The 14,050-nt window shown below is 50.6% G+C and overlaps 1 protein-coding gene across 2 annotated transcripts in view; it reads right to left on the reverse strand.

The window, feature by feature from the left end:
- Positions 1-14,050, reverse strand: part of RIN2 (Ras and Rab interactor 2) — a 208,424-nt gene that overhangs the window by 23,413 nt on the left and 170,961 nt on the right. For both annotated transcript variants that reach the window (XM_060031299.1, XM_060031300.1), the window contains 4 exons: positions 12,637-12,748; positions 9,251-9,323; positions 5,142-5,233; positions 680-1,834 (listed from right to left, as the gene is read on the reverse strand). In XM_060031299.1, the coding sequence (XP_059887282.1) occupies positions 680-1,834; positions 5,142-5,233; positions 9,251-9,323; positions 12,637-12,748 (1,432 nt within the window). The remainder of the gene's footprint in view (positions 1-679; positions 1,835-5,141; positions 5,234-9,250; positions 9,324-12,636; positions 12,749-14,050) is intronic.

Below are 14,050 nucleotides of genomic sequence, written 5' to 3' on the forward strand. Positions count from 1 at the left end.
GGTGGGCTAACGGACCCTCAGAAGGAAAGCTCCGTCCCTGAACAGACCCATCTGCTGCTCCATCGGTCACCCCCCACCCCAAACACGTCCAAGCCTGGCGCACAGCAGCCAAGTCAGGTATAACGTGAAGTCTCCTTCAAGAAGCTGTGTTTCCAGTTCAAATCAGCCCAGGGGCTGCGGTGCGTTGCTGTTTTGAACTCCAGAGAAAACTCCATCCAAGAGAACTAACACAGGGTGCGCTGTCCTGCCAGGCTAGAGATATATATCTATATATAGATATATTTGTTGTAGTTTTATTGAAGTAGAGTTGATTGACAATGTCATGTTAGTTTCAGGTGTCTAGCAAAGTGATTCAGATACACAGATATATATATTTTTTTCTTTTTCAGCCTCCTTTCCCATATCGGTTATTATGAAATATTAAGTATAGTTTCCTGGGCTATACAGTAAGTTCTTGTTGGTTATCTATTTTATATAGAGCAATGTGCCTCTGTTAACCCCAACCTCCTAATCTATCCCTACCCCCCTTTCCCTTTGGTAACCGTAAGTTTGTTTTCTATGTCTGTGAGTCTCTTTCTGTTTTGTAAATAAGTTCACCTGGGTCTTTTTTTTTTTTTGGTTCCACATATAAGCGATTATATATATATATATGTATTTTTAAGGCAAGGTGGGTACTCACCTATTTGGTCTTCGGGGATCAGCGACTCGATGGGGGGGTCCAGCTCCGAGCTCTGGGACAAGTAGTTCTTCACCTGGGTCATGAACTGCCGGACGGTCTGCAACAGGTCCGTGCTGGACACGTGGCACTCCTTGTTCTCCTGCAGGAAGCTCACGTAGTCCTGCACCAGGCAGCCGAAGTAGGTGCGCTTGTCGCGGGCCAGCTCGGCGATCCTGCGCACCATGCGCTTCTCGGGGGTCAGGAAGGAGCTGAACACCCCGCTCATCTTGCGGAGCTGGGACTTGACGAGCTTGGGCAGCACGAAGGAGCTGTTCCTCTTCTTCTTGGACTTGATGGGGGGGGCCATGGTCTCCTGGTCGCTCTCCACGTCGTAGTCCTCCAGGCTGCTGTTGGTGTCCGCCTCGTAGCCAAACAGGGGCATGCTGCGGTCCAGGTCCAGCGAGTCGGAGGAGGAAGTGGAAATGCTCATGTCACTCAGCCTCTGTCGGCCTCCGCGCCACGGGGCCCGGGATGGGGATGCAGGGGCGGCGGCCGGCCGGGCCCTTGTGCAATCCCGCGGGGCCTCCTCCTCCACCGCCTCCACCGCCGCCGGGGCTCCACCTGCGCCGCCGGCCGGGCCCGCCGCGGGCTCCGGGCGAGGCGGGCCGCTGATCAAGGTCTTGGCGCCGCCCTCCGCCTCGAGAAAAGACGCCTGCTTCTTGAGCCGGGGCGGAGGGACGGGGGTTGGTTTCGCTCCAAGCCGAGCTCCGTCGCCGTGTTGGTGATGGGCCACGGTTTCCGGCATGCTCGCGGCGGCCGCGGGCCCGGACAGCTGGGGGCTGCCGTGCACACTATTAATAGCGGGGGGCGGGGGCCGGGGTGGGGGGGACCGAGGCCTGTCCGTGCCATTCGCGTCGGGGGGAGTCCGGGTGCAGGGCCGCTTCGGGCCTCCGCCGAGCTCCTGGCTGTGCACTTTGAAGAACAGAGGATTAATAAAGCACAGGGCTCCGTTGGTCTGGCTGCACTCCAGCTCCGAGGGCGTCCTGGTTTTTATAGAATGCACTCCATTTATAAGGCAGAGCTGACGCGAGGCAGGACCCACACCGTCGGAGGAGAGAGGCCTATGGGGAGGTGGAGGGTTTGGGGGTTTGTTGTCAGCTGGAGAGCTCCAAAAATCTGAAAGTCATTATCAGTGAACACAAGAATGTAAATACAGTGCACTCGGCCAGTCCTTCACAAAAAATCACACTTGCCTGGCAATGCACAGCTTTGGAAGGGGAGGCGCTGCTATACTGGAGTGTGGTGTTTTTCTTTCTTTCTTTCTTTCTCTGTCTCTCTCTCTCTTTTTTTTGTTTTTGTTTTTGTTTTCACTGCATTCCTTTACTGGAAAGGGTGGAAATGCTGCCAGGCCCAGCTGCCGGCTCATGGGAAGGCTCCGGAGGCTTTTCACCTTCAAAGCCCTTGTGGGATGGCTTGGCTGTGGCACTGAGCCGGCCAGGCCTTTCCCCAGGTGAGGAAAAAGGAACTGGGGTGGTTCCAGTACGAGCTTGGAAAAGGCCGTGGGACTCCCTACTTGCTCCACAAAGACCAAGTCCTCCCACTAAGCAGCAGCATCCTTTCTGATTCCTTCTCCCGGGGTGCCCTCCGCAGGGGGCCCGCAGTTCCCCTTTAATAGGCAGGACCAGCAGCTGGGCCTGGCGGACGTTACACAATCTGCCTTGGGTTTGACACATTCAGCATTAAAACCCAAAAGGAGGAAAAATGCACTCATGGGTCCCATCAGCAAAAAACAGGACAGCCAGCTCATGCAAAGGTTAAGTGCAAGTTCGCCCATCCATCTTTGTGGTTTGCTGCCCATCCTTCCCAAATCCTACAACCTCCTGGCCTTGACTATCGGTGCTCAGCACTCTGGAGTGGTGCACGTCGCTGACTGCAGCCGTACTGCCTGGGCGCCCTTTGACAGACGGGTCCGTTTTCCACACAAATCGAGGGAGGCAGTGGTGGTGCTGAACACCTGTTGTAATTTCCATCTGGAATAGGTTCTTGTCTCTACAGTTCTGCCTTGTTGTGTTTGCTGAAACTGTGTTTCTTTCCCGAGGGCCCCGAATGGCTGGTCACAGGGGCCTGGGGAGAGGCTGAGGCTGGGAGCCCTGGCCCTGTCCTGTCTGTGCTGTGAACATGCCTGACCTTGACTTGTGTCGCCCGCTTTCTCTCATCCTTCCTTCCCTCTAGGTCTGTGCTGTCCAATAGGGGAGCCAGCAGCCACCTGTGGCCAGTGAGCGCTTGAAATCCAGCTCGTAAACGGAGGGGCTCCATTTTCCATTTATTTCAGGTGAATCAATTTAAATGTAAAAACTGACACAATTCAGTTACTGGGAAACTCTAAAGTATGTGAAACTTTATATGAAACTACTTTTTCAATTGTAGATGTAACAAAATCTAAACACAGATCCATGTACTTCTGACAAAAATTTAGTGCCTGAATAGAGATGTGCTATACGGATAAAATACACACTGGATTTCAAACACTTAGCATGAAAAAAAGAAGGTAAAATATTTGATCAATACTTTAAAAAATAGGGATGATATATTGAAATAACGTTGCAGATATCACATTAAGTAAATTGTAAAAATTAATTGCACCTTTAATTTTCTTTCATGCGGCTACTAGAAAATTTAAAGGTACACACTGGCTTGCCTTACATCTATTTCTACTGGCCAGTGTAGAGCAGCTCTCGCCTCCTTTGCGTCCTCCTTAGACTCCCCCTGCCACCGTTGTAAGGCTTTACAAACTTAGAACACTTAGTTCCCATGTTATGTATTCCTCCCATGCAGACTAAACCTGGGGAGTGGGGGAGAGGGAGAGACCCTATGCATCTTTGAACCCTTGTTATGGGACATAGCGTCTGCCACATAGCGGACCCTCCAGAAAGACTTGTTGGACAAACAAATAAATTAGGTACAGAATTTTTTAAAGTGCTGTCTCTTCACGAAATGGATAAGGTGCACGTTGACCATTACACATGGAATATCTATGAATGAGACCTTATTTGCCTCCGGTGAGCGGCCACCAGAGCGAGCTCTTTCTGCTTCGATCTCTGCAGGGCACGAGTGCTGTCCCTGATACTGCGGTCCTGGAGCCCTGGCACGAGGCACACACAGCAGGCTGACCCCTGAACCAGGAGTCCTGGGGATGGAGGTCACCAGAGGAAACGGAGACCTGGCGCCTGTCCTGAAGAGGCCTATAATCTAGTGGAGGATCTGATCTTAAATTCAGGAAATGTTTTAAACTCTCTCCAAAGGTGTGTAAAGCTCGGGGGCAGAGATGGTGTGACTTTTCAGCAGGCACATTTATGCGGCCCTGATATTTTTACCTGGATTCTATTTCCCAATCCTGAAACCCAGCTGCCCATCAGACAGGCCTCAGATGCATGTGGCAATTCTTTGGAAACCAAGTTTCGGAGGGGAATGTGAATCCACCTCCGGGCTTCTCTATGCGTTTTGTAGGCTCTCTTGGCAACGGTACCCGCTTCAGAACAAGTTCTTGAGATTTAGGGGCAAACTGGCCAAAGGAGGGACACATATATTTCTTATTTGCTGGGTCAAGTATGACAGTTTCTTAGGTCCTTGGAATCCTGGTAGTTGCACTTCAGAATCCCAAACTCAAATACTATATACTGGTATATAAACTCAAATACTACTGCCTGGTTGTTCATCTATCTGAAGACTGAAGCCCCAAAATCTTAAGAGAATTCCCCCTTCCCATCGAGGAGGAAAACATTTTTTGTGAAAGTTAAACCCACACGGGTTCCCCAGGGCAACAGAACCAAGAAGTGACACTGGGAGAGTGGTGTGTCCTGAGCCCCTGCCATCCACCGTCCACCACGGGGCTGGGTTGAGGGGCATTGGCAAAGGGCAGGAGGGGAAGCGAGCGCCCAGCTGGCCGGAGTGAGGATACACGGCGGTGTAAGGGACATGGCCCAGAACACCAGGGCCAGAACCGAGCAAGAGAGGAACTGAGACAGATGTTACTCTGGAAGCCTGCGCTGTCAAATTCCTCAAAGCACAGAAATGCCATCAATACCGTGTGTTCCTCTAGAATAAAACTCATGCACACGAGGTGCCTGCACTGGCTTTCCCCGTCCGTCAGGCACGGCCTTTCCCCAGCAAGATGCCACAGAAGGGCAGGACCCATGACAGAGGTTCACCTTATCTTAAGACTTGGACATTTTGGGGAGCTCAAACTCATCGACGGGAGATGCTGGGGAGAATTCGTGGGCTACTCAGGCAAACTCGGCACCTGCCTCTGAGAGCGGGTTGGACGTTTGACTTAGAAAAAGACTCTCAGAAGGTGTGACTCAGGGCCTCATGGAGTTCTACCATGGAGATGAGGGTTGCTTTTTGATGCAACGATGTATCGTCTGCCATTGGCTCTGCTCCATGCTTTCACATCAAGAGAAACCGGGCAGGGGCACCCACTTACTTAGTCCCAGTTGGGCTAGTTCTTCAAGCTGAGCCTCAGTCTTGGCTGTTGAAATGGCATAAGGCAACTTCAAGGTAAACGGCAGGACGTCCCTGATTTTTCAAAAGAGAGAATACATGTAATTACATGTCTTGTTCTGTCTCTTGCTTTCATTTCCATCCTAGAGATGTTTTAGCTTAAACTATTTATTTTTGTTTTATTTTTTAATTGAAGTATAGTTGACTTACAGTGTTTCAGGTATACAGCAAAGTGATTCAGTTTTATACATATATATTCTTTTCCATTATAGGTTATTACAAGACACTGAATATAGTTCCCTGTGCTACACAGTAGGTCCCTGTTGTTTGTCTATAGCTTAAACTATTTCAGATGGCCCAGACATCACAGCATACCCAACCAGACTCGTCTTTACTGATAGGACTGTGGGATCACTACTCCTGCCTGTGTTAACACACGCAGGACAGGCTGAGAGACAAGCCCACATGGTTTCAGTATTTGCAGCGAGGACCAAATTGCCTTCCTGGGCAGCTAAGCCGTATCTAGAGTTAATATCAGGATCGCTAACTATGTTGGTGGATCCATCACATAAATAACACCTTAGGTACTGATTTGCTAGATGCTCTGAATGTTGGGCCCCGACTCCCCGGGCAGGAATGTGTGATCCTAAACCAAAATGTATTACCCCACTGCCTTGGGCACGGCAGATTCTCAATGAATGTCTGTTGGTTTTATTTGTGACGTGTTCCGGCTACAGCCCATGTATTGTCCTTTGTGTGCTGGGGACAAAACTCCCTCTTGAGTCTTCAGGTAGTGCTTCTCTAACTGTAATGTGCACCTGAATCTCTGGGGGGTCTTGTGAGGCTGCACTCTGACTCAGCAGGTCTGGGGGAGGCCGGAGGTTGGGCGTTTCTGTCAAGCTCCCCGACCCTGGGCCATGCTTTGAGCAGAAAGGCAAATCTAAAGGACCTCATGTGACAACACTTCCCCCAAGCAGCATCACGCCATGTGTAGACCAGGAAACAAATGCACTGCAGCATCACAGACCAGCAGACCCAAGAGGAAGGAGCTGGGCTGGCACCAGGGTCCTGCTGCGGCCAGGGCATAGCGTCGCCACCATGACCTCCTGCTTTCTCCGAAAGGGCAGAGGCAGACTTCAAAAGCACTTGTTCATCTTCATGCACAAGGGTTAGGATCATGCTCTAAGCACTGATGAAATCCTCACGGGGCTCAGCACAGGGCCTTGCCTGACACAGATAGGGAGAGAATGTGTTTTGAATAAATGGATGAATGAATATGCAATGACAAGGGTGACTTATCAGAAAAGGACTTATTTTTTTCAGTGGTGGTACTGGTGTTACAAAGAAAGAATTCATTCATCCATCCAGCAAAGTCTATGGTCATCTATGATGTGCCAGGTGCTGGGAACAAAACAGACAAAGTCCCCACCTGCACAGAGCTTCACTCCAGCGGACGCCAGCAGACAGAGAACAATAAAGCAATTCATAGAATACACGGGAAGGGGATGTGCCCCATGGATAAAAGTAAAGCACAAAAGGGGAAAAATAAAGAGGGTTCAAGTGTGAGAGTTGGCCAGGGAAGGCCCCCTGAGCAGGTAGCATTTGACTGAAGATCTAAAGGTGGCCAGGAAGTAAACTATGAGGGAAAGAACATTCCAGGCAGAAGGAGCAGCAGGTGCAAAGGCCCTGGGGTGGGAGAGGGTCTGGCATGTATGAAGAACAGCAAGGAGACCCCACCCCCGCCCCCCCCAGGGCTGGGGTGGAGAAAGTGAGGACAAAGTTCGGAGCTCCTGCCTGTGTTCTGTCAACACAAGATGACCTGAACATTTCCACTGAAGAAAATAACTATACCAAACAACTAGTCGTTTAGGGTAACATTGGGCAACACTGTAGGCTGAATCAGATTAAATCTGGATGACTGGAGACTTTTGGAACCCTTGAGGCTGTTGACAATGAATAACAAATTAGTCAGGTCGATGGAAAGAGCAAAACACGAGGGCTCACATAACTGCTAGGAGTTGGCAGTCGGGAGGCTCCTCTTTCCTGGGGTATTAAGCCCAGGTCGCCTCCTGCTTCCAGGAGACCCTTTCATCTGTCCCCATTGTGAGCACCTCGTCCACTTGCCTCTGTTCTGGATGAAGCAGGTGGAGCGTCAGGGGATGCAGCGTTTGTATAAGAGCTGCTGCCGGACCCAGGAGAGGCCATGGCCCTGATTATGATGTTAAATGAAGACTATTGAGACCAGAATTTTGTAACGTCAAAGCATCATGCAAATCTGTATTTCCATGGCTGTACCCACTTAATGAAAACCTACTTTCTTTAGGCAATTGGGAGGAAAGCCACACATAACAAAACCAACCTACGTTTATTTTAAGGTTTTACTTTGCCCAATGCAGTACCTAGAGCCTAAATATTGCATAATTGGTTTGGGTTTTCTTAATGACAGAGATGACAGGAAACCACACCCGTCATTCACTAATGGGTGGTTTTAGGCTTTGATCTACTAGAAAATTAGATGTTGTGCGTGAATACTCTCCCGCCGTGCCAGCCAAGGGCGTGACACAGCCTCTCCTCTCTCTCTCTCTCTCTCTCTCTCTCACTCACACACACACACACACAAGAGGGGGCGCCTCCTTCTCACCTAACCCTGGTTCTAAAACTTGCATAACAGACAAAATAAAGCCATCTTCTGTATAAACGTTTCACTCAAGAGCTTTAATGCATGCATAAGTTAGATTTATTTTTTTAATATTTTTTTACTCTATATGTCATATCTCTAAAGAGGAGGAGACTGACTATTAATCTCAAAATGTCAACGTAGGGCTTTGCCTGGGAGCATCTTGTGTTGGCATCATGCTTTGTGGGTCACCAAGCCTTCTAGGTACTCGGTCCCCTTCAGTCACCAAGCGACTCCAGACAGCGACACTTAGTTGACAGTGACCACTGAAGGGAGAGATAGATGGTACCTTTCGTGCATGGCTGCCAAATCCTGTTTTATAGGTGGGATGATCTTTCACAACAACAGCAGGTTCATCAAGGAGCAAACTATAACGTGTAAATGCCGGCCAGCCTCACCTCTGACCGACATACCAGGGTTGACAGTCACTCCCAGGGGCTGCCGGGCTCATGCCAGTGCAGGTGTGCATGCCTGGGGATGTGAGGGCTTCTGCACTGGCCTCCTCGATTTGGGCAGACTTCCTCACACAGGTGAGGGCTCCTGCCCACACCCTGGCAGGTGGCGGCCCCTGCAGGGCACTCACAGGGCTCTGGTCCCATTCTGGAGGAAGCCCCCCACTTCCTCCCGCTGGGCTCCCCCTCTGGAAGTGCCCTCCCCCATCAGGCCACTGACCGCAGCTTCGGCTGGCCTGGCCTGGGGACCTCCAGGAGTGGACAGCTTGGTGCCTACCTTCCCCCCAACCCCCAAGGATCTAGCCCGTCTCTGCTCTATCGGCTGTGACGGATGCACAAGAAGAACCAAGGAGGCCAACTGAGCCAGGCGACCTGAGGGGAGGCAACATCGACCTCTGCAGACAATGAGTTTTGAGTCTCATTCGTGGAAAGAACCCTTGACTTGAGAAACTGGGATGGCTCACAGAAAAGAAAGAAGAAAGCCTTCCCCAGCTTGCACTCCCCTGACACTTTTTAACATCGGGATTTGGGGCTTGGCTTCATGTAGACTGAAACAGTCCCTTTAGTTACAAAAAAGACAGGGGTACCCAGCAGGCCTGAAGGAGAGCGATGCAAGATTTATGGACTGGTTGAAGGAACCACATTTCTAGATGAACTGCATCCACTGGGGGTTTTTCAGAAACATTATCAGGGACCTTTAAATGTTACACGCTTGCATCACGGGCCCCTTTCTGCATGTGTGTGTTATTTTACACTTAGAGGGGCTGGGCTAGTTATTCTGATCTTAAGCCTGGTACAGGGGGCCTGGTGACCCTTTCACCTCAGGGGCCAATCCTTCCAGGGACATTCAATAGGTGACAAGCCTTCCAGAGCCCTGCGCCTGGGACGCATCAAGAAACCCGGGGGCCGGTGATAGCGCACACGCCAAGCAGGGGCTTGAAATCGGGAGACGAAGAGCCTTACCTGCTGATGCAGTAGAAAGCAATGAGCCGGAATAAATCCGCAAAACTGATTCCTGAGCCTTCCAGGGAAAAGGCTGGAAAAGAGAGAGTTTGGAAACCAGCTGAGTGTCCCTGAGCATCCTGGGAAAGGAAAGGCCCTCAGTGCTGGATGTTGCCTGCTGCAAGGGCAGGAGCATCCCTGTGCTCCCTGACCAACTCTCACACGGCTGACGGGAACCAGCTGTGCGGCCGCCAGACACAGGCCAGGGGAGGGGCTGGGGGCCTAGAAGTCTGGCCCCTGACTCATTGGAGCACGTGCTCCAGTGCCTGGTAAACAGACCAGCGCAGACTCAAATGACACAGCTAAAGTTTGGGATGCAAAGCTGGGCAGGGTCCAGGGGCCAGACTGGCAGGAGTGAGAGGCCATCAGGAGACAGGGCTTGGGGGACGCCAAGGCCCCACCGGCCCTTGACCCTCCCGGGCTGGACCTCCTGGGTCACAATCCTCTTTGCCAAAACGGGCCACTTCTGGTACAGACACAAGGCAGAGAAGGAGCTCGAGGCTTGGAGGATAACACGTGGTTCTCATAAATCAGCTTTGAGGTCAACTCTGTAGGAAAGATTCTAAAATTAATTTAGCCCCTACCCACTCCCACCACCACCACCAAGCGTGCAAGCGTGCAAGAAATATTCTGTCAAGTCGGTGCGCCATTTCATACATCTTCTAGTTGATGGAACAGAGAGTGGCTTGACTTCAAAAATTCATGTATTTGCCAACCACTCCTCAGTCCCTCTTTGCTGAAATGCCACCCCTGCAGCCATTCTTCCAGCAACATTCCAAAGAGCCTCAGCTGTGTGAAGATTTCCTCATTTCCTCAATCAGACGAGTTTCTCTCCCTTCCATAGCCTCATTTATTTTGCTTATTACTTGCTTACATTGTATTATTTCACTTACTATTTCTGTAGCACCCAAAACACATCTATACCTCCACACATATACCATGAGCGACAGACAGACAGACACAGAAACAGAAACACACACACATGTGCACCACAGTTTTGTGAGTTAAGTAAAAGGGAATGGACTTGGGGTAGGTTAACCTCTCTGAGCCTCGGTTTTCTCATCTGTAAAATGGACAATAACTGTACTTCCCTTGTCTCCCAGAAGGATAGTAGTGGGAAGTGCAATTTTTTAACAAATGTAGTAACTTAGGGTCTTCCCTGGTGGTCCAGTGGGTAAGACTCCACGTTCCCAATGCAGGGGGCCCAGGTTCAATCCCTGGTCAGGGAATTAGATCCCACACACATGCCGCAACTAAGAGTCCGCATACCACAACTAAGGAGCCGACGCAACCAAATAAGTAAATAAATGAACATTAAAAAAAAATGGAGTAACGTGTGAAAGAAATCTACACAGATATGAGGTGGTACTTATTATGAAACACACTGTCCAGATGTTATGATAAAATATCTATGTTTTTAAAGCCAGCCCTTCCTCTCTCAGTGCACCTCAATTTGCAGAGAAGGTAGACCCTGGCCGGGAAGGGGCCATCCTGGTGTGACTGAGGCCTTGTGGTAATCAGTTATAGGCAGGTTAATTCTTTGCTCAGACTAGCTCTTTCAGCCACTTTAAGTCACCTGGAGAGGACTAGGGAAGTGATAAAAGTCTTTACAAAATAGGGAGGAAATTGTTCAGCCAGGGAGGGACCTCAGGTGAACAACAAGTAAAGTTTAAAGTACAAACACTAACTGTACTTATTGCAGGAGGGGAAGGAGGGATTTGCAGGCTAACTTATCATGGTTAACTTTGGCTGTTAGAAGGTATTTAAAAACCACTTAGGGGACTTCCTTGGTGGTGCAGTGGTTAAGAATCCTCCTGCCAATGCAGGGAACATGGGTCCGGGAAGATCCCACATGCCATGGAGCCACTAAGCCCGTGCGCCACAACTACTGAACCTGCACCCTAGAGCCCGTGAGCAACAACTACTGAGCCCGTGTGCCACAACTAACTGAAGCCCGCGCGCCTAGCGCCCATGCTCTGCAACAAGAGAAGCCACCGCAATAAGAAGCCCGCGCACCGCAACGAAGAGTAGGCCCTGCTCGCCGCAACTAGAGAAAGCCCGCGCGCAGCAACGAAGATGCAATGCAGCCAAAAGTAAATATATAATTAAAAAAAAAAAAAAAACACTTAGATGTATCACTTCTTGGCTAGCTGAGCTTCAAAAGCCAACTCAGAACCACCTTTCTTCATTTAATATTTAATTCATTGCCTTTCAGATGGTGGGTTTGAAATCTACCTTCTGATTCCCTCCTAACGTAAATAAACCAGGGATCATTAGCCAGGTTCAGTGACGGCTCAGATGATTTTGCACGTGGAAGCTTTTCCCTGAAGCCAGGGGCCTTGGGAGAGGCCTGGAGGGAAAACATCATGGGACCTGAGGCCAGTCATACATCACAGAGGCTGCTCCAGAAACACCTCCTCCAGACCCAGTTAACGACTCTTGGGCTCAGCAAGACTATGAACTCTGGGCTGAGTGGAAGCCAGGATCTGCCCTGAAATTGGTCTCAGGACCTTCGGCTCCTTCCAAGGCAGGGACTGAGGCTCGCTCAGGTTATAACGAGAACCTGGTCTCCGTCATCTTATTGGACAGTTGACCAGCATCCAAACTCGCCTTCACACCTCAGCTTGCTCACCTGTGGCTCGGTGAAGCCTCCCCCTTGGGGGCGTAGGTCCATCTTCTGATGGCGGCTGGGAGCCTGTCAGGACATCAGGACTGTTTGCTCCCTTTCCCATTGAAAACTTGGCCCTCCAAGATTTCAGATTTCCAATGACCATGGTTCGGCAGAAAGAAACCGACACTCCTGACCACGATCCCTCCAAAACTTCAGCCGGTCCATTTTTTCCAAAGGGCTAGATTCTGCCTACGATCAGCTGCCTTTCATGGCACACTGAACAGCGATGGCCTAGAGGGAACATAGCCCCTCAAGGACTATTCACAGAGCTGTGCAGACACACTCTTTGGCGTGAGAGCCCATAAAAAGGCTCAGCGGTGCAGCCCACCCTGCAGCTCAGTCATCAGCAAACCTGGGGACCGCGCCCTGCATAACTGGGAAGAGGGCGAGGAAACCAGCCTCTGTTAGGCCCCTGCTGTATGCCAGGCAGCAGAATGCGAACCTTGCACACAGGTTGTTTAACTGAACTGTTAACACCGTACAGATGTCGCTATACAGATAAGAAAACCGAGGCTCCTAGGGCAGGTTACCTGCCCAGTCATCCTGGGACAAGCGATAGCGCTGGGACACAGACCCACGTCTGTTCGTCTCAAAGTGCAGGCTCTCTCCTATTCTACTGGCTCAAAGACCCCAGGCCCCCGTGTCACCGGGACCCAACCACCCGATGACCACTTACTGTATGTGCTTTCCTTGATGGCAAATTCCTTGAGTGGGGCTCCAAATTCACAGGGCAGGCGAAGGGAGAGGACTTTCTTCTGCATTTTGGTGGATTTACGAACCAGGAAGATCTAGGGGAGGGAAAAAAAAGTTCAAGCTTAGGAAACATCTCAAAGGCTGGGACCTGGGCATGTGATAACCTGCATACCCAGCACCCATGAGTGGAGCCCCTCTTGTAGCCGAGCTACACGGCTTAAGGCAGAACACTACTGCCATGGAAAGGGGTGATGAGCAGACAGGCCACAGGTGCCCTTCTTGGGTAACTGGCCTCAGGAGAATCCCACTTTCCCTTTGCCAGAACCTTCTCCGTGAGGCTAAGTCTGCAACAGCATTTTCAGCCTGGTGACTGCTTTACAGCTCACGGTACATATTCTCTAGCCCGTGTCTGATAAAGGCATCCTGGTTGACGAACCCTAAATTTCTAGACACAGGTAACACGGCTAAGCCATAGGTGGTGAATTAGAGGTTCTTTGGCTAATTTGGCTTATGGGTGTATTTAAGATAGAAATCTGAATTTGCTGCCAACAGTGAAAAAGCACAAGGTGTTTTGTTTTTCACATTAAAATCCGAATGTCTAGCTTCTCTTGGAGAATGGGATGATAAGGCAAGACCAGGCATGGCCACATCTGCTGGAGCTGAAAAGGGCAACTTCCCCCGGGAGACAGGTAGCTGGGCTCTGAGGTTCGCCACAGCCAACACTGAGGTGGCGGTCCTAACTTTACTCCTGACTCGCTTCACTTTGTGACAGCTCCCTCCAGTTCCAAATAATGTCTTTAGATGTATGTTTTTTTTTTGTTTTTTTTTGCGTTACACGGGCCTCTCACTGTTGTGGCCTCTCCCGTTGCGGAGCACAGGCTCCGGACGCGCAGGCTCAGCGGCCATGGCTCACGGGCCCAGCCGCTCCGCGGCATGTGGGATCTTCCCAGACCGGGGCACGAACCCGCGTCCCCTGCATCGGCAGGCGGACTCCCAACCACTGCGCCACCAGGGAAGCCCTAGATGTATGTTTAAACCCACCCAACCCCCGGTGCTGATCTCAGGAGACCATCCTAGCCTCTGTCACTGCAGAGGCGAGTATGCCGTGTACTGCTCTGTGCAGGCCATGCACTGCGCAACTCCAGGGGGCGCCACCTATTTAGACAACAAATCAAATGGCACTCCTTGGAGCTTGCAGTGTGGTGATCCGCTGCGTCCTTGTTCCTTCCTGGGGTACATGAGCCTTCTCCAAGGATCCCATCCTGTCCTGTTTCTTTACCTACATCTCTTTCCTCTGCATTTGGATACCTACTCTCTCCTGCTTTTCTAAAGCCTTTTATTTTTTCCACCTAATCTTCATTTCTTTCTCGATGTCCGTCAATAGCTCCTAAGATGAT

The sequence above is a fragment of the Delphinus delphis genome, chromosome 15 (genome assembly GCF_949987515.2).
Source record: "Delphinus delphis chromosome 15, mDelDel1.2, whole genome shotgun sequence".
NCBI lineage: Eukaryota > Metazoa > Chordata > Mammalia > Artiodactyla > Delphinidae > Delphinus > Delphinus delphis.